The sequence below is a fragment of the Pistacia vera genome, unplaced genomic scaffold (genome assembly GCF_008641045.1).
Source record: "Pistacia vera cultivar Batoury unplaced genomic scaffold, PisVer_v2 Contig123, whole genome shotgun sequence".
Classification (NCBI taxonomy): domain Eukaryota; kingdom Viridiplantae; phylum Streptophyta; class Magnoliopsida; order Sapindales; family Anacardiaceae; genus Pistacia; species Pistacia vera.
In genome coordinates, this window is record NW_022195282.1 from 962,008 (window position 1) to 981,542 (window position 19,535).

Consider the following 19,535-nt stretch of genomic DNA (forward strand, 5'->3'; position numbering starts at 1 on the left):
GTGACATCCATGAAGACATTTTTTAGAGGTGTCAACAGTGACTGACACTCCATGTCAGAAAGGTAACTTTTTCAACTGTAGAACACATTTTCTACCGATAACACAATATGCAAACAAAATACACTTCAAATCATAAAGCGAAGATTTGGTAGAGTTTGAAGATTTGATCATTTGAAGGATGAGTTTTTATAAAGGGTTTAAGGAATTGCAAATAGGGCAATTTCGTCCTTGAAATTTTGGAAACTTTGGGTCAGACTAACTGGTGAGACACTTTTTACTTTGGGGCTAGTTTTTTTCACAACCCCAGTTTGGGCTACATATATAATTTCTCTAGATTTTGTGAAATATTTTCATAGTGAAGATGCTAGAAAATAAATATATTTCAATGTGGATTTGGATTTGGTTCAAATGCGGATAATCATGAAACATTTCCAGAAATTTAAAGTTTTGAAAAATTTGCCAATACCCATCAACGACAAACCATATTGAGAAAGAATTATAATGACTGAATACCATTCTACAATTACTGTTATAATATATATAAAGCAAAATAAAAAAATTATTTGAAAACCTTTTAGTTAGTATATTTTTCCATTATAATGGTCAGTTTTAATATCTTATTATGAGCTGAAAATTTTATTTATTTAAAAAAAAAAAAAAAAAACTTTTCAAAGTACACTACCATAACTCTTAGGTTTATTATTACGAATTGCTATTTGCATATAATTCTTTTTGTTTTTTAGGAAAGAATGAAATACAAGAAGACCCTTTCTGGGGCTTCTTGCTTTCTGAAAAATTCAGCAAATGCAAAAAATTACCGCCTATCAAGAAATAATTTACACATTTTCATCAATCTACATTCCCATAAATCCTTATAGTAACTGGTGACTCAAATCATTTATGGCAGTAAGGAAAAAGAATAATATCAGAAAAACCTTAAAATGCTAGTCTTTTTTCTCTATACATGCAGTCAACACGAGTCCTGCTTATAAACTGTGAAATTGGGAAGATAATAAAGAGGATGTGAAAAAAAAAAAAAGTTTGATCGATATATAACTTGCTGTAATTTTTAAATTCAAATCTGCCCCGACGAAGCTTCTCTCTCATTTTACCTCCAGATGCAAGGGAATTGGCTCAGCACATTCTGAAGATTGACACCAACTGAACCACTTTTGTGCGGAAAAATTGCATTAATGGCCCGGATCACATCTGGCTGATTCAGGAAATTTATTAGGACTATCAATTAGAAACTTTTGGTCTAAAAAACGTTGCCTAGCTTTTCTACCCAAAATCCTACTGTAACTATAGAAAGAACTTCAGAAATATGAGATACTTACTTTGTCATACTGTCTCAAGAAAGTTCTTGTTTTCATTCCTCATCACTGTCATAAACAACTGCCATTCGACGATGTGTTGGCATCTTTCTTGGAGGAGAATCCTCATCTGACTCGATTCCCCTGCGCTTGAGATTGCTTCTAGAGTCCTTTCCTTTTTGCCTAGGTTCCTGAAGAAATAAAATGCCAACATTTTTGTTAAAAGAGAATCTTGACATTATAACCGCAGATGAACTAAAGCATGCTCTGTCTCCATGCAACACTTCGAAGCATTCAACAACTAGATCTTTAAATAAACTAACAATGTCACACTACCTAGATCAATACATTATTAAAATTCACCAGATCTGAATCTAATGTTGGAAGTTAACATATCACCCAAAATTTGAAACGACCCTGCCACACGTTTGAAGTTATTCAGCAAACAAAAGGTGTAGCCTCTTCAATATACAGAGTCAATTATCACTTTCCAGTTATAGACTGCTATTATCATTCTTTTGCAAATACTTTCAGGAGATGATCAAGGCAATTTACCCTCACAAAATACTTTAAAACTATAAATCATGTTATCGCTTCTAAAGGTGTTTCACTGAGCATCCATACAAACACATACATAAGCCCAATAAGAAATACTCTTCTTAAAAGAATGCAGTTCCACAGAGACACTTGTGAAATAACCTTCTTTAGACAAGACAATTTACACTAAGATCACAACAGATTGAAATAGAATAATGTTATCAATTCTTAAAGGAGTGCCTGTTCCACAGAGCAGCCATTCAAATACACACATAAGCCCCTATTCTTCCGAATAACAACAACAATAACAAGAATATTCTTCTTCTTCTCAGTTCAAAGTAACAAAGGACAATAACAAGGAGTGTCTGTTTCTTTAACACTCAAGCAAAGAGACACAAACCAGTAAATTTAAAATTACCCCACTATCCTTCCCAATAACAACAAACATTATTATCATTATTAAAACCATGTGGAAATAATAAATGTCCTGAAAAAACTGAAAATCATTTAAAGGGTTAATAGAGTTTAAAGGCGATTTGAAATTTCAATGTCATTTAACTGAAAGAACCAACACATGAGAAAATAAGAGTCCAAAAAGGAAGTATCAGAACTTTTTGTGACACAAATGCAGGAGTACAGTGAACTCCCAGGGGAAATTTTAAATTTTACTTGTCATGGCACTGATGCATGAGGAATATTTAGACTAAATGGCATACCTCAGCCTCCTCCTCCTCAGATGCCCTGTTAATATCTGGCTCTTCTTCATGCTCCTCTTCTTCCTCCTCTTCCTCTTCATATTCCTGTTCTGGCTCCTCAACCCTCTTACGTGGAGGAGACCTCTCATCTTCCTCTCCATCAGTTTCATACTCAGACTCCTCTCTCTCACTATCAGAGAAATCCACAGGCAGCCTTGACGATTTAGCAGCTGGTAAGGATGATTTCCGAGGGATGTCCCTGTGTCCCTGTGACTAATAACACAAAGAGAAGGAGAGGAGTCACCAAACAAGAAACATTTTGAAGTAAATGAAAAAGAAATCTACTCAAAGAGAGCAATTTACAATACCTTTTTAGCATTAATAATGCGTTTCTCTGCTCGAGCTTCAGCTTCCAGCTCTTCCTCAAAGCGTCGGCGAGAACGACGAGAGTCATGATAATCTGTCTCATCATCCTGATCAAAATTGGACAATCAACAAATGTGATTCAGGTTCAAATAGATCCAATAAAGACAACCCAAAAAAGGGGGGAAATGGGTGTATATTTAATCGTCAACTGATACACAACATTTATATTTGTTCAAAGGTAATACAAACTGAAAAGATAACAGACAGATTATTCAAGCATGTTGTGAAAAAAATACATTTCAAACATCAAATATATATACTCCCCAAAATGTGATGAGACAAGAAAAACAAATATACGAAAGGCAAACTTATATCAGGTGCAGACCTCTTCTAAAGCATCCTCCAAATACCCAGTTGAAAGTTGGCGCCTCCTGTCTACGGTATGCGTGTACTTCCGGTTTACCTTTTCCCTCTTCCGGTTTAGAAGTACATTAGCTCTAATTGTTTGACTTTCAGCCTACAAACCAAAAGCACAACAAATTGGAATTCCAAATACTAAACACACCCCACCATAACCTCAAGTAATTAGTTACCTTTTCTTTCTCCTCCTTTTCCCTCTCAGGATCAATGTCTGTGATGCAGTTCTTAACTTTATAAACCTTCTTATGTCGTGAGTCAACAAGAGCAGTCAAAAGTCTATGAGAATTTGATGATAGGGACGATGGCATAAACCTCATCTTCTTTAAAATTCTTCCTTGGGATTGGAGGACACCCTGCATATAAGAATAAAAGAAAAACTCTTCATAAGTCCAGCTCACCTATTACACAAAATATTCGTGTATGGTTCACTTGAAAAGGAGTGAAGGCTGAACTCTACAAACATAAAGATTCTAACTATTCTCATATGAGATTCAAGGCCAGTAAGGAAGGATCAGGGGCTGGAAACAGAACCCAAAACCAAAAGTGTTCGATGTATATTTGTGCAAAAGCCAAAATCAAGGTCTTGATAGCTGATTCAAGACCACTAAACTGACTGAAGAATAAGAAATTATTTACATAGGACATTTCCAATAAATACACGGATGAAAGAACCAATCAAACCCATAAAATCCATCAAAACAGTGATGGGTCAATGTACAGAGAGATACATAGCAAGAAAAGAGATGTTGCATTCTATTATCCTGTAAAGAATAATGTTTTTGTTAAAGGTTAAGAACTCCAAGAAGGCAGATCAGAGTATGAAATGAATGTTACTAAATGAACCAATACTCTGGAGAAAATCAAATTTAATAAGACTATTGATTTTTGAGAAGCCACAGAAGAGAGTAAAAGATTAAAAATATTATTTTCTCAACTAGCATATCAAATGGATTTGAAAAGCTACCTTTCCATGTCTAAGGAAAAGATGTGCATGATCATGCTGCGCATCTTGGACGGAAATGTCAAGAACTTCATTCCCAATTAATAACTGTAAACTGCCATCTGACCATCTCACAAAGCGTGCATTGCTTTCATACTACAAATGAAAAGGAAAGAGTAAAAGACAAAACATGATTAAAAAAAAAAAAAAAGGAAAGTAATGCAGCAGACCAGAAAATGTATCGTTCTGTAAAACAGCAGCAGCAGTAACCCTATTCTGGCATCAGATTCAAAAATCGATGGGTAGATGGATAATTCTTATCTCTCTTTTTTTTTAAAGATAATCCTAATATATATGTTTTAGGTGAAGTTACAGACATTGAAATATGAGTCCAGTTGACAATAAAATATGCATGAAAAGCTGACCATCCTCAAGAAACGTCATCCTAATAGAATCTTAATCCTAAATTTGTGTATTCATTAAATCCAATCACCTCCTCATAGTGAAAAACAATTTTTTCTTTCAAATTAAATAAATTTTTTTTAATATCAATAGAGTAAGCACATACCTTCAGAACTATCTTAAAATTTTTTAATTATAATTAAATGAAAATTCTTTGAAAAGTATCATTACACTTTCTTGCCGCTAGGAAATAAAGGAAGAACTTGGCATCATGATAAGTTTCGTATCTACTTATTGCAGTATGACGACATAAGATTAACATGTTAGATGCAAATCTCTGAAACATGAGCAAAACTGGAAAAACTATAAACTTATCTATAGTTCGCAAGTTCAACGCATTTCTGTAGTTTAGTTTTACTATTAATTTCAAACAGTGTGACTCACCTCAATATCATGTATTATTATTTGTAATGATAAAAGTTGAAGAACAAAAATTACAGAAGATTAATTTAAGAAACCAAGAAAGCAATGAAAATCTATATAACTACATCACACAAATGGTAATGAATACATATGCAAGTACGAATTCACACATATGCTGACATGCATGCCCCAGCATGCTAAGTAAATGGAATTTACTTACCGATGTTGAGCCATCTGGTTTGTTAACAGCCCTCCAGCGCACTATATTGTTTTCCAAGCGTATACGCTTTTTTGATCCAGACTCATCTGTCACAAAGGTATCCTCTTCCACATATGTCTTAGGATCAAACGGCTTTGAGTCAATGCCCATTATATTAGAAACTTTGATCATATTCATCTGCAAAAAGATAACTGCTCCAAATTAAATTCTGCCCAAGTCAAGGAATTGACATTTTCATCAACTTTCTCCAGTAAAACATTCTTTCAAGGCATGATATGTGTAGAAAAACCATCAAAACACACCACAAAAGATTCCCAGAGAGAAGTATAAAAAATAAAATGTTCTAAGGGTAAATTTAAATTAAATTTTGAGTTAAACAAGTCCTTCCCAAACAGGTAATCCCAAGGCTCACTTTCCACACTTCAGCGAGTGCAACCTAGTCTTAGCATTTTATAATCAGAAAGATGTGCAACTGGTCTCATATTAAAATCTGAAATCATTAACCAATTGAACACAACCACAAACACCATGTAAATGCTTTTAGCTTCATCATTTCATGCCATGCAAAACAAAATTTCCATTTAATCTAGATTCCACCACATAAATCAAGATGACTAGTAATTTCAGATATTATGAAGCAGCATGCTGAAGAAAGAAGATGCACCTTAGTTGGATCAGCTGGAGGTGGACGCAATGGAATTTCTAGCTCCAATGGCGGGCCAAGTGGCTTCTCTTTAGGTTTGGGCTCAACTTGCTCCTCTTCTGACTCATACTGCATATCTTCATCAGGCACCATATCTTCTGGTCTTAAACTTTTTTCATAGCTCCCTTCATCTTCCATAGGAGATCTCTAATAAATGAAAATATATTTTACTTGTAACCTTGAATACATGAATAAATGACAGAACCAAAAAAATACATAAATAATACTCACATTTGAATCTTGATCAATGTCATTCCGAACTGCATACTTTGGAACGTCTTCATCATCTGAGTCACCAAACACATCACGAATCTCAGCAGCAGAGTGTAAAATATGTGTCTGATCCTTCTCCTCCCCAGGTGACCGACTGCTAAAATGTCACATGTCCACAGTAGAATTTTGATAAGAAACTGTGAAATTATATTAAAATAAAATTAAAAGGAAATGTCCATAACAGTCAATACAGATCACTGTAAAAACAAGTTTAGATGCAAAAGATTTTCTTAAAAGAATTATCTTAAGAACCTTTCTTTCAATTTAATGATATAACAAACATGTTTAGCAAACAAGTCATGCATGGCAAGCCTATCAATAAAAAAATGTCCAACCAGAAGAAACAACCACCTTTCATTACAAACAAATAAGAAACTCTAGAAAGACATTCTATAATGAGCTATACTATACTACATTTCTTCACATGATAAGCTAAAAGGAACTTGATTGTTTCTCCACCTAGTTCGTTTCGTCCTCCCCATCTACTTCGGAATACTTGCAAGCAACATCCACATGTAAGAGAAGCTTGTAAACATGGAGTTCCAATATGGCTTTAGCATGTAACCCAATCCAAATCTAAGACAGGTATGGGTACAAATGCACATAACAGAATGAGTGAACAAAAGAGAGATTTAATTACCTTTGACTTCTAGCCTGATCAACCTCCTCATCTTCATTATCAGGGTAATGGTTTTCCTCAGACCTCTCTGATCCACTTTCAATTACTTCCCTTCTCCTGCTTGTCACTACTCTTTGACCATATTCTTCTTTCTCATCACTGTCTGTGTATTTTGCTTCACTTTCTTCCCTTTGATCAACAACATCTACCTCTTGAGAACTTTGATCTCTTTCACCCTCACTTTCTCCAGGATCAGGCTCTACATCACGCATTTCACCTTCACTTTCCACATCTGCCTCCCCATGTCCCTCCTGTACTTCACCTTCACCTTCAACATCAACCTCCAGCCCTCCCTCGGCTTCATCCTAAACATACAACAATGATAATTATTATGCTGCAAATAAGTAAATATATTTTGATTTTAGTCATGAGCAGTGGAGAATATCTGTGCTGCCAAATAATACAGAAAAATTATTTGTCAAGAGTGCTTTTAAGTCATCCAAACCATTCAGCTAAAGCATCAACAGGAATATAAGGTATGGATGCATGTTTACAGTTATTTCTAAAATAGAATAATATAAAATGTCCAATTTTTGTAAAAATAGGACACAGTGTCAGATTATAAATTACCAGTGCCATAGAATTAAGTTTCTTTTGACATGGAGAATCAGTAAGAAGTAACTGTTTTTGTCCCATTCCATTTACATGGTAAATGTGATCAAGCATCCTTGATTAGAGATATTAAACTTTAAAAGGAAACAACTGTTACAGATCAGAGATCTCCGAGTTAACAACTACAATTCAATGATAACGTATCCCTAATCTACCATCATATTTTTTACTTATGTTGTTTAAATTGATTTTGTTTATCTAAAGATATAGCACTAGTAGAAACAACATATGTTCGTCTAGTCATACAATAAATTGATTTCCATTCGTACAAGGGAATATGCAAATGAGAAACCATTTATAGTATGACAAGAAGAATAATAAAGAGTTAAGTCCGCAGCTTCCTAGGAAAGAATATACGGGAATCAACTTTATAATTCTTCTTTTCATACAACAAATAGTTTCTCATTCATATATTCGCATATTCGCATATTCACTCCTTAAAAGATACATCTGAAGATACGGCACAGCTATAAACAACACGTTTTCTTCTTCTCATATAATAATGGATTTTCATTCGTATAAGCAAATATACAAGTGGGAAACCATGTTTTGTATGAAAAGAAGAATGACAAAGTTAACTCTCATATTTTTCTAGGAGCGAATATATTTGCACTTACATAGAAAGATATGGCACTCGTATCCACAAAATTTCTCCTATTCCTTTCTAACCATATAATGCAAAAAAAATTGCCATAGCTGCACAAATCCATAACAAAATAATTTTTCTTCATTGCTCACCAATTAGCTGCAGAGAGCCTATATAAAAAAAGATATATATATATATAACATCTCTAGAACCTAAAAGGAAACCAAATTCCTTCAATGAAATTATCATAATAAAACAATTACTATCTGCCAAAGCTCATCATTCCGTTTCACATAAACCAAAAAACACCATTCCTACTATTTATTCCCAGACTTTCTCACAACCCCATTCCACTCTCTCTCAAATTCCACAGGGCACAATTGAATGAATAAACAAATACATAACCAAATTAAGTCATGACAAAAACTCAACACATACATGCAAATATCCGAATCAATTAACACAACTTTAGGGCACAAACAATACAATTCCCCAAACAGAACGCCTCAAAAAAGCCAAAACCGACCGAATCGCGCCGTTTAATCATCAATCAAAACAAAACCTAGCACAATCCACATAATTACATAAAAATAATGATAAAAAAAGGAGAAATTACCGAAACGTAATTAGGCTGGGGATTGGACTCGTGTTCGGAGTCAATCTCTTCTTCTTCCTCTTCGGACTGATCGTCGCCAAACAGATTCTGCATCATCAGGTGCCTCTTCTCTTCCCCCATCTCTGCTTGCGCGGTGTAAGATTGTGTGGATTTGAATTTGATGACGATGATGAAGAGTGAGAGTAAATATTGAGGCTGTGCGTTGCGTTTTATTTGGTATTGTGTATTCACAGATCTGTGGCTTTTGTTATCACTGATTTTGTTTTGGGCTTCTGTTGTTAAAGTTTCTAAAGGACTAAAACCCCCAGAATCTTTGACACGTCAGACCTTATTAATGGGCGCTCTGCACTCGTTTCGCTTTTTACTTATCTCATTAAAATTTATTTTATTTTAATAATATTCTCTAAAGTAAAGGCTAAATTACATTTTGACCCCTATCTTTCTTGAAACTAATTTCACCCTCGGTTTTGAAAACTATCAACATCATCCCTATTTCAAATTAAGTTTAACGGCAAAAGGGAACTCAAGTCATTTCCCCTAACATTTATACAATATTTAACAAACCTAAACACCACCTTAAAAATGCATAATGAAACCTCTACATATAATAGGAACTGATCATAGCCTAATTGCAAGTGGCCAAGTCTGACCGTTATTTAACCATATGGCATGGTTGTGACATGTGAGGTGGCATCATAACTTGGCCAAGGTTGCCTCAGGTCACGACCCTATTTTAATCGTGCGACCTTAGTGCTCAAACACGGGATTAAACACTAAGTAAGCCTAAATAAACCCACAAACTCTCAAAGAGAAACAAGAACATAAAAAACAAAGATTGGGAGAAAAACTCTATTGTATTACTTTGACTTAAATATAATGATTGGAATGGAATAAACCTAAGATCGGCTAGCTTTATATAGGATTTACAAGTAGATCTGATAGTCTAGATCCATACATATCCATTGAGATGGATGACTAGGATTAAGTGAACAATCAATAGAATTCTAGTTCTATTTTGTTGCCTTTTTAGTGAAGGAATATTCTGGAAGCTTTTAGAGATATTCTCTAGCATATTCTTTGATGCTTCTGGGTCAAGTCTGTTAGCCTCTTGAATGGGATATTGGGCCTCGTATGGATTTGGGCTTAGGCCAGACATGACATTCTCGTCTACCTAATTTCATGAGGTCGCATCGTGAAACTCCCAAATGTTGCTCTCAAATTGCCAAAAGTGCATGCTCGGGTTCCCAACTAGTTTCACAATCCACTAAGTCTTTCCACTTCACTAGACACTCATGACTCGGATAATAATTCAGTATGCGGACCACCCTTTTGTCTGTAAGGGTCTTGATGTCCTTGTCATAGGCGGTAGTGGCGCCAAATGCAACTTGCTTGGGCTCGCATCTGTCAGGATCTTTCACATTTGCATGATAAAGCTTCAAACAACTCACATGGAAGCCTAGTTGAAATTTAAGTCTCGAGGGTAGCCCCAATTTATAAGCAACAATCCCAACCCTCTTGACAATAGGAAATGGACTCCTTATACTTTTGCAATAGTCCCTTATGAAATGAGTATATGAATTTGTTTTAGCCAACCAAAGTCTTCACAAATACCATGTCCCCACAGAGAACTCAACATGTCTCCATTTATTGTTTACCCATTTCTACATCTTCTTGGTGGCTTTGCTCAAATACGATTGTGCAAAATTTGTTTACTTATGTCAAGTCTTTGCAACTTTGAATACCACATGACTCTTAAACCTTCTCAATGGTGTGCAAAGTAAGAGAAGGTTGTCTCATAATGATCTTGAATGAACTTTGACTAGTAGTTTCACTCTGTTACAAGTTGTAAAAAAATTGCGCAATATCTAGCAACTTCACTCAATCTTGCTGGTTGATGCTCACAAAATGCCTTAAGTACAGCTCTAGAAATGATTCACCCTCTCGGTTTGCCCATTTGTTTGCAAATGAAAATTGGTGGAGAAATACAGTACATAGCCCATGAGCTTGAACAACTCTATCCAAAACTTCTCAGTGAATTGTGAGTCTTAGTCACTGCTGATGGATTGTGGTAGTCCCTAATACTTCACTATATGATTGAAAAACAATCCAGAAGTGTCTTTGGTTGTGCATAGTTTTGGTTCCACAATAAAGGTTCCATACTTGGAATATCAGTCCACCACCACTATCATCAAACTACGCCCTTTTGAGATCGGCAATGCAGTGATAAGTCCATGCTAATACTCACCCAAGGTCTCTCGGGTGTCAGCAATCCTCCAGGATATTCATTTTTCACCTTGCCTTACTGGCAAACTAGACAAGTTCTCACAAACTAATCCACCTCATCTCGCATTTGTGGCTAATAGTAGACTTGATTCTAGCAAAGCTCTCATGCGTCTCTACCCCGGATGGTCTGCCCACTTTGTGTCATGGCATTCCTTAATCAAGCTCTTTTACAATTTTGTATATCTCAGAACATAAACTCTTCTACCATTGATATAGAGAAAACCATCTTCCACCCAAAACCGCTTGATCTTATCTTCGGTTGCTAGCTAGACAAGTTGCTTGGCTAAAGGGTCGAACTTCATCCTAACTTTGATAGCTTCAACAATGCCCTTGTGTAACTTGTTCATGGCCACTAGCTCGATCTTTCTACTAGCTCGGTCTTTGTACTCAAAGCGTCTACCATAACATTTGTTTTTCTCGGCTTCTACTATAGGATATAATCAAACTCGACCAAAAAAATCTTTGCTTCATCACCCCTGGCTATCCTCACTTGGTAGTATCCTGACCTCAAGTCAAGTTTTGTGAAATGTTTGGTCAATCCCAACTAATTAAACAAGTCAGCAGTTAAAGGAATAAGATATTTATTTTTTTATGGTTACCTTATTTATGCTCGGTAATCAATACACAATAGTAACAACCCATCATGTTTCTTCTAAAATAGGATCAGAGCTTCATATGGCATTTTAGATGGTTGGATGAACCTCGACTGCAACAAATCTTTGAGCATTCTTTTCAACTCATTTAGCTTAAGTGGTGACATGTTGTAAAGGGCTTTTGCTGGTGATTTGGCTCTAGGCTCAAGCTCAATCTAGTGATCCAACTCCCTCATAGGTGACAATTACTTGGGCAATTCTGGTGGCATTATGCCTTCAAATTCCTCGAGTACATTGGTAATCTCTATCGATACCTTCCCTAGTAAGACATCATTCACATCATCCAATATGTGCATAGTGACCAAATACGTGGCTTATTCTTGCTTGGCTCATTTCTTTTAGTACCATTGTTGAAAGAACATATGGTTTGTCACTTGACTTTATTCTTGTGGGCTTCATTACTATGGGAATCATACATGGGCTTCTCTCCAAGATGCAAACAGTGTTGAACTATGGTAATGACACAACATTAAATTGCCTGAGCAATTTCATACCTAACACAATGTCAAAATCATCGAAAAGAACAACTAAAAGATTTACCTTGCTCGCCCATATGCCTAAGTGTAGATTAAAATCACGTGCTACACCATCAAGAGACTTCATTTTAGTATTCACCATCTTTAACTAATCGCTTCCTTTGTCAACCTTAAGGCCCAACATATTGGCTTCCTCCTTCTGAATAAAGTTATGAGAAGCTCCCATGTCTACCATGACTTAAGTAGCCTCCCCATTTATGCGAGCTTCCACTTACATGAAGGATTTCTCATTTGGCTTGAGTGAAATTGGATTTACTTTCAAGACATTAAAGAGTTGTAAAGACTTCATTTAAATCTCCCCACCAAACTCTCATTCAACGATGGCATTCAGTACAACTGGCTTCGAACATTCTAACTGCTAGTATAGACTGTTGCATATGAAACAGTTGTTTCAAGGCTTGCTTTTTTGCTTGCTTTTGTTCCACTGGTGCTTGGCTGGTGTTTGGCTCTTTTCATCATTGGAATAAGACTCTTTTGCTCATTTATCTTTGCCATACTTTGGCTTGAAGTGTTTTTGTTTAGAAGAAAAGTCCCTCATCGGTAATCTTGGAGGGTCTCTGCTATCGTCATAGTTGAGGACACATCTTTTGCCCCATGCTTTTGTATTTCTTGTTACGCCCAATTGTAGAGTTCATTCATGAATATGAAGAGCAAATCATCCTCATTCATGTTGTTAATATGCAACATTAGTCAAGAAAATTCTTCGACATAATCCATTATAGAACTGTATGTTTCAACTTCTTCATTCTTTTCCTTACATCATGAACCACGCTTTTGGGATATAATTGACTCTTCAGCTCTTTTTTTAGACCCTTACATGTCTCAATTGTGCAAGTCTCACTCTTTTACTTTGACATATTTCCTATACCACCAACTAACAACAAGATCATGAAGATACATAGTGGCTTGATTTACCTTTTCCTTTTCATCAAGCAGCTTGATGACATCAAAATTTCAACTCTTTCGCATCCCTTTTCACATTATACTCTTGGGTCTAGGAGTTTCAACTTGTGATATCGCCATTGTAGATGAAGAGATGATTGGTCTCGCTACTATCGCTTTCTTGTCAATAGCCCAGTTGGTCTTGACCTCTTCCAAGCCCATCTTCACCTCTTCAGCTTGAGTTTGATGCTTGGCCAATGCTTTGAACACCTTTGCTTGAAAGGTTTTGATAAGGTCTATGGTCGTCTACTGACTCTTTGTGACTATCTTGTTAACAACATCAAGGATGGAATGTCTAAGTCCCTCCAACTTGTTAGCAATTTCATCCACAAACTGATTTAGTCAATCTGAATACTTAGCATGGTCTTCCATGGATCTTAACACATTGCGAAATCTTGAATAGCCATAGGAACTCTTCCCTTATTGGTGAGCATCCTTTTACCCAATGCTAGCATCACTTACTATCGCTTCTTGTCATCGTTCCCCTGTTTGAGACGTGAAAAATCAATGCTCCAATACTAACTATCACGACCCCATTTGAAACGTGTGGCCTTAGTGCACAAACACGAGATCAAACACTAACTAAGCTTGAATAAACTCGTAAGCTCTGTAAGAGAAATAAGAACACAAAGAACATAGATGGAGAGAAAAACTCTAATGTATTGCTTTAAGTTGAATATAATGCTTGGAATGGAATAAACCTAAAACTAACTAGCTTTACATACGATTTTACTGGTAGATTTAACGGTTTACATCCATACATATCCGTTAAACACAAACCGAGATCCGTAATACAAAAACCAAAATCAAAACAAGTAAGAAAAGCAAATCACGATGTCATGAAGATACAAAGGTGAAATTGTCTTTTTAATTTTTAAGTATAGGATATTAAAAATAAAACATAAACTCAGTTAAATCACCTCTTCAGTTGCTTCATAGTACCACTATTCTAGCTCAACATTACTCTATTCCAGGACTATGGGAGAGTGAAGTGCAGAGGGACAAAATACTATTATTATGGGCAAGGACATCAGAGGATGGGGACCAAGAGAAAACACGATGTTTGAGAGACCACAAAGATGAATTACTCCATTCGATTGTGGCTGAAGTTTCAGAGCTATCTCCTTTCCCTTTTCTTCATAATGAAAAGAAGACCAAGGCTGAAGTTTCAAAGCTATCTCTTTTTTCTTTTCTTTAGAAAGAGAAGAAGATCCGTAAGAAAATAATGGACATGAATACATCTCCAGACAGAAATCCACCTCCAAGGTTTAGAGGGAACTTCTATTTTTCTATCCCTGCATCATCCAGATAGAGAGATTAAAATTTAATGCATTCTAGAAGATACAGAGGAGTGTTCAAGTCTAATGAAGTATGTTCTTTCTCATTTCTTTCTGAAATTGTGTGTGAGTTTGTTGTTTTCTTATTGTGTTCTTGGTATCCAAGAAGATTCATATATATAATTTCTTTTCTTAGTTCGATACAGTACTTATGAGATGCGACATTTATTTTCCAAATTTTCTGACATGAGTTCCCATAGAATTTTTTTTTTCTTTGTTGTCAACTTTACGTTTCTTAGTTCAATACAATACTTATGAAAGTCTATGCTATGATTGAAGGTGGTTGTGAAGCCAAGGTGGACATATTATTGAAGGAAAAAGTTCAATCCTAGCATGTATGTGATTTCGTTTACTAAGAAATTTCAAAAGACATCTTTTTTTTCTACATTCCAAGAGATTAGGGTCAAAAGACAAATAGTCATAGAAGGCAAAACAAGTAATTCAAGCAAACGTTTGAGGTACAAAAGTTCTATTTATTATAAACATCAGCAAGCTATTCTCACTACTTCTATAAAGTGAAAAATACATTACTATGTGCATTAGACTTGTCACCTTTCTCGGAGTCTTAATTGCCAGTGTTTTAGAAAGATTTATTTATTTATTTGTGACTTTTTAACCTATGTTTTTTGGCTAGTGCTAACTTTCCATCATTGGAATGAGACATTTTTGCTCCCATACCTTTGCCAAACTTCGACTTGAAGTGTTTCTGTTTAGAAGAAGAGTCACTTCTTGGTAATCTTGGAAGGTCTCTGCTATCGTCATGGCTGATGACACATCTTTTGCCCCATGCCTTTGTATTTCTTGTTGTGCCCAAATTTTAGAGTTCGTCAATGAAATTGAAGAGCAAATCGTCATCACTAATGTTGTTAATATGCAACAATAGTTCGAAAAACTCTTTGACATAGTCCACTATGGAATAGGTGTGTTTCAACTACTTCATTCTCTTCTTTGCATCATGAGCCACGTTCTCAAGATAGACTTGGCATTTCAACTCCTTGTTCAGATCCTTCTATGTCTCAATTATGCTAGTCCCACTCTTTTACATCGACATATTTCCTGCACCACCAATTGGCAGCAAGGTTTTGAAGATACCTAGTGGCTTGATTTACCTTTTCCTTTTCACCAAGCAGCTTGATGACATCAAAATAACGTTACATGTGCCAATGGAAATTGTCCAACTCCTTCGTATCCTTTTCCACATTATACTCCTTGGGTCTAGGAGTTTCAACGTGTAGTGTCGCCATTATAGACGAAGAGATGACTGGTCCTGCAACTATCGCCTTCTTATAGATAGCCTAGTTGGTCTTGACCTCTTCCAAGCCCATCTTCACCTCTTCAACTTAAGTTTGATGCTTCGCCAATGCTTCAAACACATTTGCTTCAAAGGCTTTGATACGATCTATGTTCGTTTGTCGACTCCTTGAGACAATCTTGTCAGTAGCATTGAGGATGGAATTTCCAAGTCCTTTTGTTGTTAACTTCCTCCATAAACTAATTTAGTCGATCTAGCTACTCAGCATGGTTGCCATTGCTAGCTCGCATTTTGCTAACTTGGCTTCCATGGATCTTAATGCATCACAAGATCTCGAATGGTCGCAAGATTTCTTCCCTTGCTGGTGAGCATCCTCTTGCCCAATGTTAGCATCACTTGAGTTACTATCCCTTCTTGTCATCATTCCCCTCTTTGAGATGTGATCTTAAAACTAATGATCTAATATCAATTGTCACGACCCTATTTGAATTTTGTGGCCTTAGTGCACAAACACGAGATTGAACACTAAGTAAGCTTGAATAAACCCACAAACTCTCGAAGAGAAATAAGAACACGAAGAATAGAGATGGAGAGAAAAACTCTATTATATTTCTCTGACTTGAATACAATGCTTGAAATGGAAAAAAAACTAAGACTAACTAGCTTTACATAGGATTATACAAGTAGATTTAATGGTCCACATCCATACATATCCATTGAGATGGATGGCTAGAATTAAGTGTACAACCAATAGAAACCTAATCTTATTTTAATGCCTTTTTAGTGAATGAATATTATAAAGACTTCTAGAGACATTCTCTAGCATATTCTTTGATGCTTCCAGGTCAAGTTTGGGTCAAGCCTCTTGAATGGGATATTGGGCTTTGGCTGAACGTGACACTTGGCCTAGCCATAATAGCTAGGATAAATCATAGTGTGGCCGCAACCATTATGACGTAGCCACTAGCCACAATGATGGTATTCTTTTTTTCTTTTGGGTTCAAAAATTTTTATTTCATTTTTTGTGTTTGTGATATATTTTTTATTTTTTTGGTTTTCGTTTTTAATCTATAATTTGGACTCGTGTTGATTGTGTATGAAACTAGAAAAGAATTTATATTTCGGGGAGAAGCAAATTTATTTTGTGATTTGTATTAATTATATGAGGAACCAGAAAAAGAATAACTCGTTAGAGTTGGTGTATAAAATTTTGCAAAGTTATTTTGGTTTGCTGATAATTTTCCTTACTTTTTTTTTAATATACCAACTTTTTATTAGAATGTAAGATTTTTGTTATTATATATATATTATAAATTTTTAAGCTCTTTTTATTAATTTTAACTTATTTTGAAATAAGTAACTCAAATAAGGATTAATGGGATAAAATAGGAATTTTAATGATCTCAGTAGCCTTAAATGAAGGGTAAAGATGGATTGAAGTTTGATTAACGAAGACTAACTATGGGTAGAACATTGATTGATTTTCAAACTAAGGGGTGAGAAAATGTAGATTTGCTAAACCTAATGTGAGAAAATGTAATTTGGCTCATTTATTATGTTTATAAATAGATATTTAAATGTAATTTTACCATAAACCATTTCAAACCCATTAATGGTTATTACATATCAACTTCCTAATTAGAGATGCAAAGTGTCACGACTTTATTACGCAATGCATGACAAGTGTAGCACATGTGGACAGCGTTCGAGGTTGAGAGGTTTCGCGAGTCATTCATGTGGGATGTGACAATTGAGACATTAGGTGTATTTCATCCTAGCACATGGGCAATACTTCCTAAAACTCTTTAAGAGAGAGGTGCTTAGTAAAAGGGAAATGCGGGAGCTAATAGGAGTTCTTCATAATCAATGATAAAGAAGAGATTAGGCCATCCCTACACAATTTGGTCGGGAATTGAAGCCATTCCTGTGATTATTGCATAGAAGGAGAAACCAGTAAACCCCAAGCCGATGAATGGCATACATGTAGGCTTAACCCGCTCAAGTGTGATGTTGAGGTGTCGCACGAGCGTTCAGCTGCATCAAAACTTTGGCCCATGACAAAAGGCATATATTATTTTGCTTTGTTTTTTAATTCAAAAAAATATAAGCTTATTGTCAGAACTTTTTTTTAGATTTAAAGAAATATCTATCGGATTCTATAGATATATAAGAATTAAAAATCAGTCGTTACATTTCCTCATGTTTCATAAAATCATTATTCACCTTCCTTAATTATGTTAATTTTGATAATTAGATTTCATAATCAAAATAAGGTTAGTGATGATTTTTTCAAATCTAAGGGGAGGTTAATGGTTTTTGAGTAAAATCACATAAATTACGTTTGTAGAAAGCATATAATATATTTATAGGTCAATACCCCACTATTAAATTATCATTGATGTAAACCAGTAGAAATAATAAACTACATTTACATATGAATATAGTAAACATCAAATTTAGGTATGTTTATTTACATAATAGGTTTACATGTATTTGCTAATTATCAGTAAAATTGAAGTTTTATTTTCTTTTTTGGTCATTCACATAATTATTATTGGGTAATTGGTATTTTTTTTTTCTTTCTTACCATATTCGGGGGAAAAAAAAAAGGCATTGAGCAAATAAAAATGTTTAATAAAAGGAACGTTTTCAATTCAAACACAAAGTTTTCATGAAATAAAAAAATAAAAATAAATAGACACGAGTTTTAAATCCTTATATTTAGGAACAGTTAACAGAATGCTAGAATACATTTAACATGAATAAACGGTATATTAGTAATTGTAATTGTATAAATTACAAAAGAAGAAAGAAAAACAAGATGATGTTATATGCACCCCATTTATTCTCTAATTAGCCCCAATTTAACATAAATAAATGTTAATTACAAAATTACCCTCAATTATTAATTTATTTATTATTTTCCCATAAAATCACTTTTCATTTTGGATAAAATAGCAAAACCAATTTAAGCTATTGTAAATAACCCTCATTTCATGAACATACAACTCACAACTCATGCTACAATAAGTCACTGTGAATTTTGAGTCATAAACCATACATAATGGGACTAAGTGCTTGTGTGGTGGAAAAAAAAAAAAAGATTTTAATGGATATTACTCTCTCTGTTTTTTTATAAATGTTGTTTTGAGGGTGTAAATTTTTTTCAAATTAAATGATGTTGTCTTATCTTTGACCTACATCTCAATTCTCCACTTTTTTCCATGGCCCATATCTCTTCTCTCTCTCTCTCTCTTTATCTCCTCTCTTCCCCTTATCTCCTCTCTTCCACATTTTCCATAGCCCACATCTTCTTTCTCTACTCTGCCTCCATTTTCTCTCTCCACTTTTTTCTATGGCCCACATCACCTCTCTCTTTTTCTCTATCTCTTCCCTATCTCCTCTCTTCCACATTTTCTATCACCGACGTCCCCTTTCTCTCTTTCTCTATTCTGCCCCTCATCTCCTTTCTCTCCTTATCTACCAAGGTTGTAGAACTTGCAAAAAGGAAGGAAGCACCTTTAAATTAAAAGCATGCATGCTATGATCTCTTGTGTACTCTGTAACCTCTCAATTTTTTTTTTTTTTAAAGATAAAGTTGCATTTTTGTTTAGGTTATTGAGATTCTCAAATGTGAAGTGGCTGCCCTTGCTCAATTTGGTCAGACCTTGATGCTACGACTTCAACATTACTCACTCTAGCAGTCCGGAAGATGATTGAGTGGCAGGTATTTCTTCCTTGCTTTGA

At 35.1% G+C, this 19,535-nt stretch overlaps 1 protein-coding gene across 3 annotated transcripts; it reads right to left on the reverse strand.

Annotated features, from left to right (window-relative positions):
• Positions 1 to 824: 824 nt before the first annotated feature.
• Positions 825 to 9,066, reverse strand: LOC116117019 (protein LEO1 homolog). 3 transcript variants are annotated; one of them, XM_031403062.1, is made up of 12 exons: positions 8,786 to 9,066; positions 6,933 to 7,276; positions 6,251 to 6,389; positions 5,981 to 6,166; positions 5,317 to 5,493; positions 4,296 to 4,427; positions 3,505 to 3,684; positions 3,297 to 3,428; positions 2,914 to 3,018; positions 2,567 to 2,818; positions 1,338 to 1,504; positions 825 to 1,209 (listed from the first exon to the last, which is right to left on the reverse strand). In XM_031403062.1, the coding sequence occupies exons 1-11, from the start codon at positions 8,903 to 8,905 to the stop codon at positions 1,370 to 1,372; spliced, it is 1,902 nt and encodes a 633-aa protein (XP_031258922.1). In that variant the 5' UTR covers positions 8,906 to 9,066; the 3' UTR covers positions 825 to 1,209; positions 1,338 to 1,369. The 3 variants fall into 3 exon arrangements, with proteins under 3 accessions (XP_031258922.1, XP_031258927.1, XP_031258914.1); XM_031403067.1 differs by having other exon boundaries at positions 825 to 1,213; positions 6,251 to 6,386; positions 8,786 to 9,065; XM_031403054.1 differs by having other exon boundaries at positions 825 to 1,213; positions 8,786 to 9,065.
• Between the last annotated feature and the right edge of the window lie 10,469 nt (positions 9,067 to 19,535).